The 21318-nt window shown below is 44.5% G+C and overlaps 1 protein-coding gene across 1 annotated transcript; it reads right to left on the reverse strand.

Moving 5' to 3' along the window:
- Positions 1 to 1742: 1742 nt before the first annotated feature.
- Positions 1743 to 15776, reverse strand: stk33 (serine/threonine kinase 33). The gene is made up of 14 exons (XM_048263707.1): positions 15705 to 15776; positions 14149 to 14265; positions 13327 to 13440; positions 12953 to 13057; positions 12318 to 12456; positions 9912 to 9997; positions 8867 to 8954; positions 7788 to 7863; positions 5282 to 5394; positions 4671 to 4756; positions 3701 to 3892; positions 3613 to 3657; positions 3127 to 3210; positions 1743 to 2896 (listed from the first exon to the last, which is right to left on the reverse strand). The coding sequence occupies exons 1-14, from the start codon at positions 15774 to 15776 to the stop codon at positions 2582 to 2584; spliced, it is 1632 nt and encodes a 543-aa protein (XP_048119664.1). The 3' UTR covers positions 1743 to 2581.
- Positions 15777 to 21318: the final 5542 nt, after the last annotated feature.

The following is a 21318-nucleotide window of genomic DNA, read 5'->3' on the forward strand; positions in this document are numbered from 1 at the left end:
TGAAGTTAGCATGCATGCCAGCTAGCGTCATGCCGGCTCTCTTGTAATATCATATTGTACCACATGTGGCCGCTGCATTACAGTTTTTCTCGATTGCTTTTACCTGCTTACGTAAGTAAACTAGAACCCACTTGGTCTTCATGACTACTTTCTCATCTCTTGCGAATGTGTTCACATATTTTCATTGGGTTCACACATTTCTCACACCCTTTTGCAAAACAGTTAACACAGGTGTCATTCAAAAGCCCCAAACTCTATTGGTTTTCCCATGCTAAACAAAAGGAAAACATCTTTTCACAGGTGGTATAGATTCCTTGCATAAGTCTGAATCTCTGATACACCTGTGTGAAACTCCTTTGCACAATTCTTCAATCAGCAATCATTCATTATGTCTGTTCTGTGTTGCTATTTGCAAGTATGGATCAAATGAACATTTAGATAAAGTACTGTATTGCCTATTTGGTGGAGAAAACAGTACAAAAGGTGTTTACTGTAGGTCTATTTCGATGAACGTTGTAGTTCAATGAAATTTACAGTATCTTGCTAGGTGTTTGCTGTATGTCAATGACAGTTACATTTTGGGAGGAATGAATAAATTCTTTTTTATTCAGTACATTTTGTCTTTTCACAGTTTTTTTCTGATACCAGAAAAATGAGAAAGTAATGGAACAGACATAGCAAAAATGCTCATTTTGATGAACTAGATTTTGCATTTGGTTGTCCAGTGTGTAATGATTGATTAAAGAGTGTTTTTGAATTGGCAACAAGTTGTAGTGTTTGAAGGCAAGATTTGCTTTTGCTGCATGTTTTAAGTGTTTTGAGAGAGTAACAGCCTTTTGCAAGCAAAATGTGTCATTTTGGAACGCCACTCAAAGTCAGAGCTCCTACTCACCTGGTCGGAGCAAAACAATGTACTCCAACTTCGCCAAGAGGCAGCAATCTGACTTCACACAACTATGACAGCGCCCCTAGAGACACACATTGTCAACGGTAAAATAAACACTACATAATACCTCATTTGCCGTTTCCTCTCCTCTGATTCGTTGATATAGGCAAGGAGGCTGGACTACTGACAGTCAACTTGCTTCTTCAAAAACAAAGCAAACAGCAACTTCTCACAGTCACCCATGTTCTTTGTTTAGGTCCGACATTGTTCACCAGCAACTTTGAGGTCAGACCTTGTGAGCTCCAAGTGGGATACATCCGACCTCCCAGCCACCTTCTGAAATGCAGCATAAATACAATGCAATACAATGTGTGGCTGCATTCAAAACAACTCTAAGGCTACAGACTTCCACTTAGCTCCTTTAAGCTTTAAGTGATAGGTTAGCTAACCACTACAATAACATATCACTTAGGCCTACTCACCTCAAAATACAAACTGAAGAGTTTGAGTGGCGCCTTTTAAGAGTTCTGCTCAGCTACATCTGAGTCCTCATCTCCGGCTCTGGGGATTATTCTCTCAAGGCTGAGGTCTGTGCTTGAATGGTGGTGATTTCTCCGGGGTCTCCATTACTTTGTGTGTCCTTCCCCAACATGATTAGAAACGCTGTCGGCCTTTCATCCCTGTCTTTCTATCGCGACTAAAACATCCATTCTCCCACTCTCCCTTTCATTTCCTGTCAACATTAAAACCTCATTCTATTTGTCTGCCTGCTGAAGGTATTCTAACATTCATCATTTTAATCATTGATGCACACGTTGACATACATGAGACAAACTCAATTTATTGAGAGGGAAAAATCAATTTCTTAACAGCTTCATGATTTGGCAAAGACTAAAACGACTCAAGAGAAGACAGATGCCTGACATGAAAAAATCTGTCACTCATACTCCCTTTCTGTCTCAACAACAGAAACGATAATAATAATAATAATAATAATAATAATAATAATAATAATTTCACTGACTCACTCTATAGTAACACAAAGAATGCAATACAAGTGACAGAAGTGTGTCATGACTTATTTTGGCATTTAGTGTTTGAGTGTAAATCACACAGCTAGCAAAATACTGCTTGATTACAAAATTACCATTCAAAGGAGTAACAACACCTTAACCCTGTACACCCTCAGTATTACCATTTCTAAATAATTATAACACTTTCCTCAGTAACACAACAGATATTTTATTATGTGTGTTTATTAATAATTTGATTGTTAACCTACTGCTGTGCATAGGTGTAATCAGTCCGATGAGCGTGGGCAGGACGAACAAGCTCATGCTCAGCTGACTCTTTATTGCTAGTTGTCCTGAGTCAGCTGGACCTTGTCCCTTGTGCCTTTCTACAGCTATCTCACCTCCTACTCAGCGCCCCACCATAGTTTTTTAGGAGGGGAAGTCATCACTGAAAGAGTAGAAGCAGGAGTCAATTCATCTCTTCCAGGCGACTGTGCTGACGGACGCTGTTGTGTTGGAGTGGATGATGACGTGGGAGATGGGTGGCGTGGCTGTAGGTATGGAGCAGCTCTCTGGGCTTGGCTGAGCAGCTCTGCTGCATCGTTCAGGATGAACTGATTAGGGCCACAGAAGAGCTGTCGTGTGTCATGGGTAGGGGGAAGGAAGAAGGGGGTCGGACGTTTCATGTGTCCAGCAGGCTAGTCACACTCCAGGGTACGCTGCGGACCGTGCCGTGCTGCTTTGGCTCTCTCCTGAGGCGCGGGGCTTCCGCCTGCGTCTCCCCCACCCCCACACCCACCCTAGGGGACCTTCTTGGTCTTGGTGCAGCCGAGAGCGGGTGGCTTTGGGCAGCGGGACCCGGGCCCGCCGTCGGAAGGAAGGGCGTGGCTGTTGCAGGGGCCGCCCGGGGCTTCGCACTTGCCGGCGCCGGACGCAGACTTGGCGGAGGGGGCCGTCTCGCTCCGGTCCGCGGGGCCGCTGTGCCTGGTGCCACCACCTGCGTGGGACTGAAGAGATAAGACACTCACATTCATCTCGCACAAGAGCCCTGCACACACACACACAAGCACAGCCCTGCCCAACTCCCACACGCTGGGCTACAGCTGATGCTGGTAGTGCTGGCACCACCTAGTGGTCATGTGAAGGGGTGTCACAGAAATAATAAAAAGACAATATTTTAAAAAGGCTTTCAATTCTGAAGTGTCAGAAGACCTCTGAACATCTGACCTGTGTGTTACTGAATGTCTTTACGACTGAGCCATTCTTTTTAGCTCCATTGGAGGATGAATGTGAGGCTTTCTTCTTGTTCCTCTGTAAAAGCATAGGGAACACAGAACGTGTGATGACGTGAAATGCAGAGACGTGACACAGCAATGTTTAAACTACAAGACGTACGTACTTATAACACCTTTGTAGTTCATCTTATTGTTACTGCCTGAATCACCACTGTGACTAGCAAGTTGTGAAAATATGTACATGGGTTGTAAGCTCTTGTGAAACCTGTATGGTGAATACCTTGCTAGCCAAACATGTTTCAAGGAGGCCTTCAATGTGTTTGGTAATAGTGTATGGACAGTGAACGCATACAGTGTCACTTGACTCTTTGTGTTAAGTATGGTCACCTGTGTGCTCTGTTAAACACCATGCAGTCTGTGTGTATCTTTTATGAATAGCATATCTTTTATTTTCCTGTACAGGGGAGCATGAGGGCACCTGTTTGGAGGGCGTGGAGGGCTTGCTACCGTCTGTGTCTGCCTCCTCCAGTAGCGACGCGCAGTCACTGCAGCCTGACTGCTCTAGCGAGGCCTCTGTCCAGCGTTGGCGTCGGTGTCTGCGTTTGCGTTGGTTTAGACGGGCTGTTCTGGGAACAGCACAGCGACATCTGCTCCAACCCAGAGCCTGCCTCGTCTACCTCTGAGTCCTCCGGATCATTCCGGAACTGACGCATCATCTCCAGCACATTTGTGGGTGTTGCCGTCATGGTAGTGTCACCCTGCAGGGTCAAAAAGTCAAAGGTTACCCTACCTTGGCATAACACCATCAAAACCCTCCACCAAAGGCAGCCATTTCCATAAAACTAAGAGGCCAATCACTCTTTCCTGAGGGAAAAGTGCTGCTTGTTTTAAAGTCTTGTCTAACTGCCTGAGTGCTTCACTCTTCTGGTAGAACCATCGGGCCAGTCCCTCCAGCCCTCCTGAGACCCCCCTTCCTCACAGCGCAGTCTCCATGGACCCAATGAGGCAATGCTTAAAGTGCCCTTTCTAAACGCTGCGCTGATGAGCTACAGCTAAATGCACATAATGGCTGGTGCCAATGACCGGTTAACTCTGAGCGAAACTGCCTGACTATGGATGTACTGAGTGCTGCAGCAGCGGTTCCGTGCTGTGATCTGAAGAAAGGATGTTGACAGGAGAACACAGTGATGTGAAGTAATAAACGCATATTAATGCAATACTTTTTTTAAAGTAGCACATCAGTTGGACACTGTTATATTACATTTCATTACAGCTATTGTGTATATTTGATATGTTTTGTTTATTTAATGTATTATTCCTTTACTAACAAGATCTTTACTACAAAACAGTGGAAATCTTTAGTATCATCTGTTAATAAATCTGTAAATCTGTAAATAAAGTCGTTCTCTAAATATTCTGATTAAATTAACTGACCAATTATTTCACTGAAATGTTATGTGATGTTATGATACATGGCAGGATTGTAGTGGCGTGTGTGTGCGTGTGTGCATGTGTGTGTGTGTGTGCTCTGCTTACTGTGATCCAAGGGTTATCCAGCAGCTCATTGGCAGTGATTCGGTGGGCAGGGTCCACCTTCAGCAGGCAGCACACCACCTTCTTAGCTGTGGAGGAAAGCAGCGGAGGAACACCACATGAGACGGGGACTAGAGGAGGAACACTATATGAGACGGGTACTAGAGGAGGAACAATATATGAGAAGGGGACTAGAGGAGGAACACTATATGAGACGGGGACTAGAGGAGGAACACTACAGTATATGAGATGGGTACTAGAGGAAGAACAATATATGAGAAGGGGACTAGAGGAGGAACACTACATGAGATGGGTACTAGAGGAGGAACACTATATGAGACGGGTACTAGAGGAGGGACACTACATGAGACGGGTACTAGAGGAGGAACACTATATGAGACGGGTACTAGAGGAGGAACACTACATGAGACGGGTACTAGAGGCCGGTCTGTAGATACAGGGTCACTTAAAGAGCTACTGTTAGAGGATGTCAGGATGACACTAGAGCAGTGAGAGAGAGAGAGAGAGAGAGAGAGAGAGTGTGTGTGTGTGTGTGTGTGTGTGTGTGTGTGTGTGTGTGTGTGTGTGTGTGTGGGGGCGGAGGGGTGGATAACCTGCATCGCTGATACTGTCCCAGACAGGAGTGCTGAAGGTGAGTTCGCCTTTCTTGATCAACTCGAAGAGCCGCTCCTCCAAGCTGGACATGAACGGAGGCTCTCCGCTCAGCCTGCAGGGAAACAGCAATCACATTAACAGCCAGAGAGCACACTTAACCAAATGACTGGAACCAAAGGAGAGAGAGTGTGTGTGTGGGTGTGCGTGTGTGTGTGCGTGTGTGTGTGTAAGTCAGTGAGTGATAAAGGAGAACTGGAGAGCCCTGATCTGCTTACAGCATGTGATGCACATGATTACAGCTGACATGCCTTTGTACGTCTACAGTATGCGTATGTGAGTGTGTGTGTGTGTGTGTGTGTGTGTGTTTGTGTGTGTGTGTTCTCCTGAGAGAAAGAGAAGCCTGATCTTCGACAACATATGGAAGGTGTGAGAGTGTTGTGTGTGACGGTTGGTAGGTGTGAGAGTGTGTGTGTAAGGGTTGGTAGGTGTGAGTGTGTCTGTGACCATTGGTAAGTATGAGATAGGGCTGTTGGAACAAATTTCTAAAGTCGAATATAAATCGAATATTTAAAAAAATCAATACTATTCGAATTTGGAAATTACTATTGGAATGCGGTGCTTTGGAGAGTTTTTTTATGTGTTGGCTAACTTGGCGAATATGTGAAAACGTAATGCTTTTGTCACGTCTAATGCACAATCTAAATATGGCAGAAACGATGCACCCACAGATATCACCACTCCTGACCATTTCAGCGATGTGTGGAACGTTTTTGGATTTCCATCAGAAAACGGAAAAATAACATATAGCCTAACAATGTCGTAATATGCAGAATATGTAGCAGCGAGCAGCCTGAGTGCACATCTGATAACGCTACACCCTGACAAGCTGGGTAGGTAAACAGTCCGAGGACAAGGAACCGCGCTGTTCTGACCACCCTATGCATACCATATCTATCTAAAGAGACTTCAAGCACATTTATTTAGTTTCTCAGTGTCAGTGTTTGTCCAGAGTGCTTTTGTTCAGACACAGGTGTTAACTGTTTTGAGAACGTGATGTCAGAGTTGACACAGGTATCAAAACGAGAAAAACTGTAATGCTCGAATTGTGCCTCCCTCCTCTTGGCTATGTCCGGTGCTTTTGTCACTTCTCTGATAGGCATAATGGTTCATGGAATCGCGGGCTGATAGAAAAAAAAAGACAGCAAACTTTTCCCCAATCAGGAAATACTTGCTAATTTGGCGTCATCAAACATAGAGGCATTCAATAAAGTGGTATTGGTATGGGCGTTCATTCAGTGTGTGTGCGCGTCTGCGCAAAATAAATTGAAACCACTCAAGTTGCACAGATATCATTGGTAGACTGAGCTTTATATGTAACAAGTCAACCACGCGTTTATAGTGGCATTGGCAATGCATAAGCCAGTTTATACAGTGTATAGAGATGCATCGTAAATATTAATAATAGGCACAATTCGAGCATTACAGTTTTTCTCGATCGTTTTGATACCTGTGTCAACTCTGACATCACGTTCTCAAAACAGTTAACACCCGTGTCTGAACAAAAGCACTCTGGACAAAATGACACATTTTGCTTGCAAAAGGCTGTTACTCTCTCAAAACACTTAAAACATGCAGCAAAAGCAAATCTTGTCTTCAAACACTACAACTTGTTGCCAATTCAAAAACACTCTTTAATCAATCATTACACACTGGACAACAAAATGCAAAATCTAGTTCTCAAAATGAGTATTTTTGCTATGTCTGTTCTTTCTCATTTTTCTGGTATCAGAAAAAAACTGTGAAAAGACAAAATGTGCTGAATAAAAAAATAATTTATTCATTCCTCCCAAGATGTAACTGTCATTGTAAGACATACAGCAAACACCTAGTAAGATACTGTAAATTTCATTGAACTACAACTTTCATCGAAATAGACCTACAGTAAACACCTTTTGTCCTGTTTTCTCCACCAAATAGGCAATACAGTACTTTGTCTAAATGTGCATTAGATCCATACTTGCAAATAGCAACACAGAACAGACATCTCTTATGTATAATGAATGATTGCTGATTGAAGAATTGTGCAAAGGAGTTTCACACAGGTGTATCAGAGATTCAGACTTATGCAAGGAATCTATACCACCTGTGAAAAGATGTTTTCCTTTTGTTTAGCATGGGAAAACCAATAGAGTTTGGGGCTTTTGAATGACACCTGTGTTAACTGTTTTGCAAAAGGGTGTGAGAAATGTGTGAACCCAATGAAAATGTGTGAACATATTCGCAAGAGATTACTTCTGCTGTGCAAAGAAAGTAGTCATGAAGACCAAGTGGGTTCTAGTTTACTTAATCAGGTAAAAGCAATCGAGAAAAACTGTAAATATTCAAATATAATTTGATTATTAAAAATAATAATTAATGAAATTCAAATTGGGTTATGGAAGAAGATTGACAGCCCTAGTATGAGATTGTGTGTGTGGGCTAGTAGGTGTGTGTGTGAGATCTTACAGCAGGTACATGATGACGCCGATGCTCCACACGTCACACTGCTGGCTGTACTCGTGCCCGTTGATGACCTCTGGAGCTGGAGGGGGAAGGGGGGGGGGGCAGATACACAGTCAGAGCAGTCAGTCAGTGAGTGAGTGAGTGTGTGAGTGAGTGTGTGAGTGAGTGAGTGAGTGAGTGTGTGTAGTGAGTGTGTGTAGTGAGTGAGTGAATGAGTAAGTGTGTGTAGTGAGTGAGTGTGTGTAGTGAATGAATGAGTGAGTGTGTGTAGTGAATGAGTGAGTCAGTCAGTGAGTGAGTGAGTGAGTGTGTGAGTGTGTGAGTGAGTAAGTGTGTGAGTGAGTGTGTGTAGTGAGTGAGTGAATGAGTGAGTGTGTGTGTGTAGTGAGTGAGTGTGTGTAGTGAGTGAATGAGTGAGTGAGTGAGTGAGTGAGTGAGTGAGTGAGTGAGTGAGTGAGTGAGTCTGAGCAGGGCAGACATGTCCACTGATCCGGCTGAGGTGATGCTCCTCTCTCATTCATCACTCACTCAGCCCGCTCTGAGCAGCATTAGTTCAGCTCCATGTGCTCAGTCATGGAGCTACAGCTGCAGATGGGGCTGGATGTCTATGGCTATGTTTATAGTATGTCTATGTCTGTATTTAAAGCATGTCTATGTCTGCATGGGAAAGTAAGAAACGAAATTTCAATTCTTTGTATGACCAGTGCATGTAAAGAAATTGACAATAAAAGCCGACTTGACTTGATGTGTGTGTGCACTGCGCTCAGATCAGTTTAGATCGCAACCTTGGCCTCTTTCATACAGACCTGCTTTCCAATGAATGTCAATGTCAGAGACATTTAGCTTAGTAAGAGCTGTGTGCTTGAATTGCTTGAGTTTGTTTTTAAATAGGCTGTGCTGTGCTGAGTTAGTGTGTGTGTGAGAGAGAGAGAGAGAGAGAGAGAGAGAGAGAGAGAAAAAAAAAAAGAGACAGACAGACAGAGACAGACAAGACAGAAGAGAGCGTGAGAGAGATGGAGGGCGACTGGGTGTGTTTTGTGTGTGTGTGTGTGTGTGTGTGTGTGTGCATATGCATCTCGTACCCATATAGATTGGAGTGCCACAGGTGGCTTGCAGCATGTTCTCACTGCCAACCCCACCTTTCTGCACAGACAGTCCGAAGTCTGTCACCTGAGAGAGGACAGTGCAGGTGAATGTTTCAGCAAGGAGACACGAGACACACACACACACACACACACACACACACACACACACACACACACACACACACACACACACACACACACACACACACACACACACACACACACACACACACACACACACACACACATTTAATGCATTATACACATTCCCCTTGGGGCAAACAATAACAAACTTAACTGGCCGAATATGAAAGCTTTTTCTTTCACCACTAAACAAAGTAGATGTGAGTGTATCTGTATCATTTACACGCTGTGGTTTAAAGAATCATATTTATGGGCAGAGGCAGAGTTCCAGCCCAGTAAACTGCCACCCTCACCCACTCCTCCTGTTTCCCTGGATGAATAATACAGTGGGGCTTGCAGATATGGTTTCACAGACTGGAGTTTAGGACAGTGAGGATAAAAATCCAGGAGAGATGACCATCCTTGGCCAGATAAAATTCTTTTATAATGTGCCAAGACTGTGCTTTCTAAAAGCTGTGTGGGGTGTGTGTGTGTGTGTGTGTGTGTCTGTGTGTGTGTGTGTGTGTGTGTGTGTTTGTGTCTCTGTGTGTCTGTGTGTGTCTGTGTGTGTGTGTGTGTGTGTGTGTGTGTGTGTGTGTGTCTGTGTGTGTGCGTGTGTGTGAGTGAGCGAGCGGGCCCGACTTCAAACCCACGCTGCAGGTATCTGCTGGAGTTGGCTGCTGTCAGCGCTGTGCTCTGTGTTGGGCTGGGCCACAGCTCTGACTCTCACTCATGATGCCTCGTCTAAAAAAGCCGCCCAGACGCGCGGGGTTGGGGGCCGGCCCTAATGAGCCGCTGCTTAAAGAGCACTTACAGCGGGCGCCCCACACGCGCCTGCGGGAGAGGACCAAAACAGCAGAGAGCCGGCACGACTTCCAGAAAGTTCTCTTAGCGACACCCTTTTTTGGTGCCTTCTCACCTTGATATTGACCGTGTTGTTATCGTCGCCATGGTGATAACTCTTAACAAGTATGTTTTCCAGTTTGAGGTCTCGGTGCACAATGTCTGCAAAAGAGCACAACCACTGTTAGCAAGGAGGGAGAAAAAAAAAGGCAAAGAAGACAAAGTCACAAAGCTCATTAAAATCTAAGAGACCTACAACAAAAAACGGTAATTGAAAAATGCTTGCCCCCATGCATTAGCGAGTTCACTAACAAAACCAGTAAATTACTTCTCATCTAAATTCCTTGCTCTTCAGATGGACAACATCAGCGAGTGTTGAGACGTGAAGTATCTTTAATGCGGGGGAAAAAAGGAGGCGAGATAAGCACGACTTCAGACTGATGGCTGGACGGAGGCGGACGTCACTCTTCACCACGCTGCTTCAGTTCGAGCTGCCTTAATCTACATGCTCATGTCTGATGCTTAATGTAAACGAGGACGCTGGCCGGTGCTATAGGATGGGTAGGACTCGGGGGGGCAGATTACGGCGGTGGGGATCCGCGCCAACGCACTCCGGCTGGCATCATTAGCCGGTGTGCCGCGCCGCACCGCACCACCCTGCGTGGATGTAAGGCACACAGGCACACCGGGGACATTTAGAGTGAAAACACACCTATTAATCAGTACTCCTCCCTGCTCACCGTAAATGAGTCATTAGCCTCATGTAATGGTGTCTCATTGCCAAGCAACGTCCTAAATTACCTCTAACTGGAGATTTCACCAAGAGGAAAAGGAAGAGGGAGAGGGAGAAAGTGAGGGTAGAGAGAGGGGGGGGGATTGAGAGAGTGAGTGAAAAAGAGAGTGCTTGTGTGTGTGTGTGTGTGTGTGTGTCAGAGGGAGAGAAATAACCGCATCCTCAAATAAACCCTTCAGACTCAATTAAAAAATAGGTTGATTTCCCCTCCCTCTCTCTCCCTCCCTCCCTGGTCTGGCAGTTGTTCATTATGATCTCATTATTAAAATAAGCTGGGCCTCTGTAATGACAGAGAGGCACTAATGTGATAGCAATCATGGGCCTGATAATCAGACGTCCGAGAGAACAAAGCCGCCCGCGCAGGCCGGCCCCGCTGGAGATGACGTGGAGGTGAGGGGAGCAAATTGGCCACGTCAGCTCCGAGCCGCACCGTGTTTACACACCGCACTGCCCAGACAGCGGAGCGGAGCGAGCGCCATTCAATCAGTTCAAGCAGGGGTCTAATTAGGCCGGACTGCAACACGGCTCAGATGTCAACAAGCCATAATACAATCTTAAGAGCGATCAAAAGGAAGAGCTAAAAAAAAAAAAAAAGCCTACAGCACTTTGATAAGGTCATTTGGGCTATTCTGATTACATCAGGCTGGGCTGACATTATTGTGTATTGTGGAGGCTTCTGCTGAAGAAACAAACTGAAAACAAACAGGAGCCTCATTACAGAAACTTCCTAACTCTGAAATCCTATCTTATCTCAGTTTAGGAAGGCATTTAAGATTTTTCGTATTACAGAAGCCTAACTGCATTCCTTAACTTAAGATAAGAATTTGGCCATTACAGAACCATCCTAACTCAAGAATTTCCCAACTTAGGAATCCTAACTTAGAATGGCACAGACCCTGTCCTAATTTCAAAGTAACTGCCAAAACTGACTGCAACAGTCTTGTTGGGTGGTTGCCTAGCTTATGACGAGATGAGGAACATGACTGTTATTAATCTTTTATTAATTATCATCTTTTTATCCTGCACATCAAATGAATCAATATTGACACACTCTCTTGCTTCCTGTCTTTTATATTGTTCCTACATGAATATAGGCCTAGCCTATTTCTCTCTGATATTATGGTTTGTCCATAGATATATACAGTAGCCCCTATCTATTCTCGCAACCAGCGCAACGTCATAGTTTGTCCATCTTGAGCAACCAACTGTCAAAGATTCTTTAGAACACCATCTTTGCAACCTGACATTCTAATCATAGGCAGTCTTGTACACATTCTAAGCATAGAAACAGGCATGACAGGACAATTGCCATCTCTTTAAAAATCGTAATGACAGTTACAGTTAGGATTTCTTAAGTTTAGATAAGATAGGAGGTCTGAGATAAGATAGGACTCAGCCATGAGTTTAGGAACTGCTTCTATAATTTCCTATCTTTGAAACTTAAGTTAAGATAGGACAAGCAGTTAGGATATTTTTCTGTAATGAGACCCCAGGTCCAGTTCTTGAGAAGTGAATGCGGTCAGACTGCAGTCCCCTAGTCCACTGCAGTACAGTCCGGTGAGTTCACAAATGGATTTTTCTTCCTGGCTGCTCAGAGTTGGAGGACCTCTCCCTGGTGACTCTGTGCCCTGACCCGTGTGTGTGGTGTGCTGGGGGAGAACTGGACAGGACTAGAGCGGCGCTGCTCACCTTTCTTGTGCAGGTAGACGATGGCCTGGGCCAGGCTGCTGATGATGTGGCGCGCGTCCTCCTCTTTAAAGCGCTGCCTCTTCTGCAGCAGCTCCTTCAGCTCGCCGCCCTCACACAGCTCTGTCACTAGGTACATCCTCTGGGATACACACACACACACACAAACAAACACACACACACATACACATTTACACACACACACACACACACACACACACACACACGTGAACACAAACACACACACACACACACACACACACACACACAAACACACACACAAACACACATTTTCATGTATACGCACATACTGTATCTACTCAGGTAAACATGTGCAAAATATAATGTGGAGTGTCACACAGACACAGTCTACATAATGTACTGTTCTGAATCTACAATAGCCTCTACAATATTGGCTCACACCTCTGGCAATTCTCTCAACGTACACAGAGCTCACAGTTTACAGTACATCAAGGTCAGAGTGAGGCATAGAAAATCAATAACTTAAATCATGACACACCATGTACACGATAAAAGCAGGTTAAAAGCTTCAACCTGCGTTCATCATGAGCAGTGGGTGAGAGAGCATCATCCACTTTGTAGTTTTATTTGGACGCGCTTTGTTTGTTCCTCCTTACCTTTGGCGTCTCAAAGACTTCCTCCAGGTGAATGATGTGCTCATGATTGACTCGCTTCAGGATGCTCACCTCCCTCTCCAGCAGTTTCACTCCAGAGCTCCCTGCCTGTTCACGCACACACACACACACACACACACACACACACATCCTGACTGTTTACACACACAATCCTGGCTGAGCATTCCTGTGCAGTAGTATTTTAAGGGAGCTCTCACTGGTGCTGTTGCCTGTTATCTTCACCCCACAGCTGTCATTATATTCTGTCAGGTTAAGTAAACACACACACACACACACACACACACACACACACACATACACAGACACAGACACAGACACAGACACACACACAGACACACACACACACACACACATACCTTTTCTTTGTTCACCTTCTTGATGGCCCACTTCTTCTGCGTCTCTTTGTGGGTGGCTTCGCAGACGACCCCAAAGCTTCCTTGACCTAGTTTCCTCCCAAAGGAGTAGATTTGCTGGAGGAGCAGAGAGGAGATGCCAGTGTTGGTTGAGCGCTACGCATCTGATCTGAGAATCCAGTGACATTCACAGCACGCATGCCATCCATCCTCCAGATGTCCCAAGCACACACAAACACACACACACACACACACACACACACACACACACCGACCTCGAATAATGACTGGTCTTAGAGGCAGCCGCTATTTTATTTTTAATTTTCTTTTATACAATTATTTTCCTGCCTCCAATACTCCATTAGCCAGAGACCCGGATCCTGAAGTGGAACTTAATTTTCGAGTTTGCCAGTCTCTGGAGCTGGAGAATATAGTATTTCTAATCAAGTTACAAATGATTAAGTTGCTGCCGCAGTTCATTCAATCTCAGGTCTAATTAACTTGATCATTATCTCCGTGCATGCAAGGCTGAGCATTGCCTGCTGCGGATTTGGCATGAAGCGCTCTCTGTGCCCTCCTTGAGGAGGGGGGGGGGGTTGTGGGGGGGGGGGCAATTAGAATCCTGGTATCCTGCAGCTGCTCTCCAGGGCAGAGGGGAGCGCTGTGAGGGAGGATCAGACCATTTCAGGAGCATCACACAGACAAGTGTTTTGGCACCTATTAATTGCGGATCTACATGTAATAGAGGTCACTGTAATGCACACCGGCTGACATGGACGCGGTTTGTCAAGGTGTGCCCCCACCCCACCACCCTGCGTCCGTTACCTGGATGTCGATCTCATCCTCCATGCGCGTGTGAGGCACCTTTCTCTCGGCGCTGTTCACCCGCGTCCACTGAGAGGCCATCTCTCTGCCAGCTCCAGAAGCTGCTGCCTGGCTCAGCTGCGGAGCAGAGAGAGATAGAGAGAGAAAGAGAGAGAGAGAGAGAGAGACGGGTCTGTGGCAGTGTGAATCACATGCAGGAAGCCCTGCCTGACAAAAACAAAAAAAATACTTTGGCCCTCCTGACAGATCACCCGTGATCACCAACTGTGGTGAACAATCAAGAAAACAACCAGAGTCAGTACCGATAAGCCAGCAAAGTAGGTTTTCTCTCTCTGGGATGATCAATAATCATTTGCTTCTATTTTTCTTCTTCTCTCTCACTCCCTCACTCCCTCTCTCTCTCTCTCTCTCTCTCTCTCTCTCTCTCTCTCTTTCCGACCGCTTTTAGAGGATATCTTCAGGGACGCTTTCATGTCACCCTACCTGAGAGAGATAAGGGACGAAGCCCTTGTAAATGTGAGGTTAACTCAGGTGAGGGCTCGAGGAAAGCCAATCGCTGCGCAGCACGGCACCTGTCCACCCCCCACCCCAAGTGTCCCGCGCTAGGCTCGGCCGAGTGCTGACAAGCGGTCTGCTCTGCTGCAGGTCATTCAGACGCTGTCTTCACTGTGCTCATCCAGGCCTGGATAATTCCACTCACAGACATGATAAGCTGCAGCCCTGAAAGGCTCTACGGCTCTTTGACGTTTTTTTTTTTTTTTACTTTCGTTTAATGAGTTTCTATTCAAATATAAAGAACCTGGCGGACTGAAGGGAGGATTGAAGGCTAAAGTCAATCTTCTATTAAAATGTACATGAATGCACACAAAATGACTTCATAATAAACAAAACATTATGTCTAGGCTAATACCAATTTCTGTGTGGGACAGAATCATTTTCTTATCAGAGGTCATTTTACTTCTGCAGAATCACTTGTGTTGATGACAGAAATGTCAAGACAGGTATTAATTAGCTTCTCAAATATAGGCTATTTATGCTATATCGTGAAAGTCAAGTTTTCTTGAAGAAGGGCATCTTAAGTCAAACTGACAAGTGATAAGATGAAATTCAACAGTCATGAAGAACTCAATTATTGCTTGTTTGAAATGACCTGATAACACTGCAACATACTCTTAAAACCACATGGACAGCTGTTTACCTAACTTAATAACAAGTGAATGTGAGAGCCTATCTTATCACAAATGCCTCGCGTCCAGTTACCCATGTACTGTATTTACCCACAATCTCGCCCAATCTGGACCCTTCCTGGCGTATCAGCAAACAGGGCAGCGCTGGCCGCAGGCCCCCTCGGCCCGGCCCATTGTCGTAAGTGTTCATAATAATATTATGCACAATTTATGCAGCCCTCTGCGGCTAAATTAAATGTAAAGCAATTGCGGAGTGATGGCTAGGAGCACTGGAGTGCATCAGCCACACGGACGGCCATTAATAATTAACGCTGAAGCGGTGTCTTTAACCTTTTCTCTCGGGGAGCGTTAGCCTATCTCTTCCCTGACCGCGTGGTACGGTGCGGTGTGGTGCAGCCGGCGTTCCCGTGGTGGTCCAGACACTCGGTCATCGTCTTCCATCTTACTCACCTGTCAAAAGTGATTGTGACAGTTTCCCCTGGAAGCCCAATCGCCTCATCTTGCTTGCCCGAAGAAGGCAGCAAAGTAAGGGGGATGTGCTATATGTCGCTGGCTAACAGCTATCTAAGCAAACGTGATGCACACACACACACGTACACTAGGCTTCAGGTGCTGGCTAACCTGCACACACACACACACACACACACACACACACACACTCACACACACACACACACACTGAGGCTTCAGGTGCTGGCTAACCTCTACACACACACACACATACTGAGGCTTCAGGTGCTGGCTAACAGGTACGCATGCACACACACACACACACACACACACACACACACACACACACTGAGGCTTCAGGTGCTGGCTAACCTCTACACACACACACACATACTGAGGCTTCAGGTGCTAGCTAACAGGTACGCATGCACACACACACACACACACACACACACACTGAGGCTTCAGGTGTTGGCCAAAAGGTACGCACATACAGACACACACACACACACACACACAAACTGAGGCTTCAAGGATTGAGTGCAGGTTAACGAGCCCAGGGGGGAAAGGAGATATCAGGGTGAGGTCTAGAAAGGTGCCTGACCTTAAAACAGGTCACAGGCACTACAGTAGGGTGGTTGAACAAGCAGGCAAGCAGCTCGGCTCCATACTGTCAGGGTTTTCTAACTGTTGTGCTTTTTCACTAACAGAAGGAAACAAATCTGGGGGAAAAAAGAGAGTGACACTATCAGTGTCAATTTATTTTGACACATTACAACGGCTATGAACTGCAGAGACTGAAGAACTGAAAATGGGTTGCCTACACTCAATGTTACAGTTTGTATAAGAGACAAGCTCAATTAAACATTCTGATTCAAATTGCCACTGGATGAGATAAGTAAACAGTAGGCCTAGAACTCAAACAGAGTTCATGTTACACTCTATTTTTATTGGTTACTTCCGCCTTTGAAATTAAAATTTATATCAACAGATATCCTGCTGAAATTAGGTACTTACATTTTGGAGATAAAATAATACAGAAACCACAGAAATTAATATGTTCCCGGGAAAGTGAGAGATACTGAACATCTGCATAACTATGGGGCAAAATGTTCGGCTAATTGAAAAATAATTTAGCATGACACATGATACAGACAGGAGAAAGCGGAACTTCAGACACTGGGAGCTAATCATCTGGTGCGTGTGACAGAACTGGGGCTCGCGTGAATGACACGTTTCGGAAGGCAGAGTTTGGAGAAGGGGGAATAATAGCCTGTTCTGATAGTAACAGCCCACCCTCTGCGTCACAGCACAACACAGCACAGCACAGCACAGCACTGCTAAGCTCAGCACAGCACAGCACAGCACAGCACAGCACAGCACAGCACGGCACAGCACGGCACAGCACAGCACAACACAGCACAGCACAGCGCTGCTCAGCTCAGCACAGTTTGGCTAGGTAGGCCACCTGTGCAGGAGCCGTCGCAAGCAGCACCACACACTGTGTCATCTGAGATTGCCGCAGAGCAGAAGCAGAAGAGGGGATTTTGAAATGTGTGTGCTCACCACGTAGTGGAGGACTCAAGGAATTCCATCAGGTAGGCCCTTGCAGTTTGTTCCTGTGGCAGCAACCTGCAGACAGCAACCTGCAAAAGATGGATGTTACACAACATTGTGGCAGTTACACTGACATTAAAGTGAGCTCTTTTAGGACACATTTTTTGTGTTTCAGTAGTAAAGTTTCGGTCACAGAAGAGCTAACCTCTTTTTTTTCTTCTAAAGGAATAACGTACATTGTGTTATCATTCTTTGCAATGCATCCAAGATCAAGACACTCACACACTTGACAGAGAAATACAGAGGCAGGAATCATTATCAGAGACTGAGGCATGGCAGAAGCTCGAGAGTCTGCCTTACCGAGGACCATGTGCTTCCTGGTGCCTCTTCACATCTTTGAAAGCACCCAGTATAAAGTAATTATGGCAGATAGAATGTCAGCAATCGATCCTGCTGCATTTTTCATTCCTCTGCCATAACTGTCAGACGGCCATTAGCGTTTATTTACAGACTGTTTGCAGACGGAAATACCCATTGTTTCCCTCGGCTGCGAGAGAGATGCTCTGTTTCAGCGGGCGACGCAAATTAAATGTGACATCGGAATGATGCCTGGACACACAGAGATAATTCCAGGCCTGGATTGAGTTTTCTCTCGCTGTCTCTCTCCCTTTTCCCTGCTTCACGGTGAGCACCCCCACACACACACACACACACACACACACACACACACACACACCAAACCCTCCCTCCTTGTTCTTCCCTTTGTTCCCTTCTTCTCTCTCTCCTTTCTGTTCCATGTTCTAACCTCTTCTTTAATTCTACTCTCTCTTCCGTGCATGCAACCCTTTCTTCCTTGCAACGCTGCAGACTGCACACTATTTGACAGAATCGCTTCCCTTTGAAAGCATGCCCACCCTTTTAAGCAGTACCAGTTCAAATGCAAATGGAGGGATGAAGTAATAACTGTGTGAGCAGTTCTTATTCAAGCCGAAGGTTAAGGGGCCGATCATCACCGCACTACACTCTACTCAAGAAACACTTTTACCTCAACATGAAATATTGGAGGGAAGGTGAGGGACTCATAATATAGGCCTACTGTTTGGATTTTACAGGACACACTTGGCAAACACAAACATATTCCTCTTCGCAGGCTGAATCTAAATATTTCATTCTCATCATCTGTAGTTTAATTATTTATTGACAACTGCCTTTGATGACAAATGATAAACCTCGCCGTCTTAATGAGCTTTGGAATTATATTACCTGCTGAAGGAAGATGAGCATGTCTAGACTGCAAGTATAGGGGAGGGAAATCTTAGATGCAATCTGCTTAAAAACTATTTTGTGACAGCAATATACTGTAGGCTAGTATGGCAAAGCATTTAATCATGTAAGAATGCACTAGCCATATGATGGTGGAGTCAATAAAAACCTGGATAGACACTATCCAACAGTGTCCTCAGTGTACCTGTATGGGGCATTAGAATTATGTGGTAATGTAAAGATTTCAACTAGATCAAAGAGGAAGTTATCTAGCCTCCATAATGAAACCTCACTGCAGTGCTGGGTGGGATCTTCTACTCTGAACTTTGGAGATCATGGCAAAGTGTGATTTCAACTCGTATTCAAGTATTCCTCCTATTGAATGTAGGTTACATACCCACACAGACAGTGCACTGCTCCCACTCTGATTCTATTCTGCCTTCCTGATGATCTGAAACATACTGTTATAAATCTAAGTTAAACTCTCAGTTCTGTGGTTGGGGCATTCACTGCATCGAGTCTTCATAAATGACCAATTGTCTTGTTGTGGTTTCTTTCAAGTCACATTTAATTGATCAGCAGAGACTGGATGAACTTGCTCTGTTCTAAAGAACCAAAAGATCAAGTTGCTCCCACTTGCTCAGAGGAGTTCACATGTTGCTAGGAGATAATGTGCAACAACATATTCAAAAGCATTTTTCATTGGTTTAATGGCTCCAGCTAGGCTAGTCTCTGCAGGGCACACTTTCTGAAATGTCAGTAAGTTCCTTTGAGAGGAATCATTAGGAACAAAAAAAGATAATACTCAGCAGTGATACTCAGCATTCAGACATCATTCACAGAGCAGTCAGTCTCTGGATTCTTTTACATCACTAGCCAAGTCTGAACTATACCAAACTCCTTTGTTATAGTTTAATCTTAGGGAAAGTGAAATCCTTCTAGCCTAGATAAAGCAATACAGAAAGATATCAAGAAACCAAAGCCTAATTTTTGCGTTACAGGGAGGAAGAGTCCTATAATTCTTACTATAATTGTATACTTGTATCATTTATCAATTTAATTATGCCACAGAAACAAGAGATTTTAAGCTACCACTTTCTGTTGGAAACGTCTATGATCATTACAGACAGGCTACTCACGCTAAAACACTGCCAAGTGCAGTTCACAGTTTCATTACAATACAAAGGAAAGATATGAAGATCAGATAATGGATATTCAGTAATGGATCTCTTGTCACTTAATTTAGTAACCTTTTCCCCATGGTACTCCTATCGCCCAGACCTGCACCCATTTCATCATGTCAATTGGGAAAAAAGTGAAACTGGAACATTACATTCTTTAGCAAGAAAGGCAATGTTGCAGGAGCAAGCAACACCCAGCTGCTTGGAGCCCATAATTATTTAAATCTCATACAAGTAGCAATTAACTTTCTGTGACCTGTTCCAGCTAAATATAATTATCTGGCATAGAACCTGCATAGTAATAGGTGTTTTAATGCTCACTGATGTTTCAATGCGCTCTAAGCTGAAGTAGCAATAAAACTGGTCACGTTCATTAAATTGAGTTTACTGAGTTAAGTTATGCGAACTTTCCTTTTCCATTGTCAATATCTGAAAATACTCATAAGATTCGCTATTGCTGTTCATTAAAGTGATAGCTTGTTGGCGACACAGTTAGCCATAATGTGACAGTGTAACGTTAACTTATGCAAGCTAGTAGCAAATAGCCTACTTGCTAGGCTTCCAATACTGCAATTCCGAATCAAAGCGTCAACATAACATAAACGACTACTGATGTCAAGGAGCAGCGAAATACATGTGCATACCTAACAAGTACATTTATTTAAAGAGTGCAAATGCAAACCGCGATGCTTATATGAAAAAAATACTCCCTAGTTGGGAATCATTAGCCACAAGTGAATGCAAAACTCACTCGCACTGAGGCTTTGGCGTGTGTTGCCATAGCAACCAAAGAAGTTAGCTTCGCAGTTTTCATTCGGCATCAACTTCTCTATCAATCCAGCATCCAAAGCAATACAGATTCTTCAACTAAACATTAATTTACCATCCGTTATGTTCCAGACTCTTCCTCAAAGACGCTTCCTTCACCTGTAGTGATAAGTTGTTGCGTACCAGGATGCCTTACATTGGACAGTAGACTGCGACCCTTTCTAAACTTTTCTATTCAATTCTTACTGAAGGGAGGGGGGACTACGGTGGCTGGTGTAGGACAGCCTTGAAGAACGCCTGCACGTCCATCACCTTGCTGTCCAGTCACAAACATGAAGATAGCCTACTTGGTAGGCCTGCTGTATCATATTTAATATTATGAATGGTAGTTATATAGATTAATTGCGTTGCATTTAAATTGAACAGTGATTATTTTATTTATTGAGTTCTTGAGTTTTTAAGCCTAGGCCTATGCTAATAAGAAATTGATTGGAATGGCAGTAGGCTAGCGTTTGTTGTCAGCATGAGGCAAATGTTTCAACTTTACATCCATCGTCGCAAATTCTTAGGTATTAGTCTCCATCTAGTGGTTGTATATAATATTACTATAGGAAATTTAGGCCCGTTAGGCCCGTTTACCCCTTTTCCTACCTTTTCCCATTATTTTAAATAGTTCCTGGAGGTCTTTTTCCTTTACGAAAAAGTACTAGGCTATAGCAAGGCTGTAATCATACTTTGAGCCCCCAATATTCAATAATAATAAT

Source organism: Alosa alosa, chromosome 14, assembly GCF_017589495.1.
Source record: "Alosa alosa isolate M-15738 ecotype Scorff River chromosome 14, AALO_Geno_1.1, whole genome shotgun sequence".
Lineage (NCBI taxonomy): Eukaryota > Metazoa > Chordata > Actinopteri > Clupeiformes > Clupeidae > Alosa > Alosa alosa.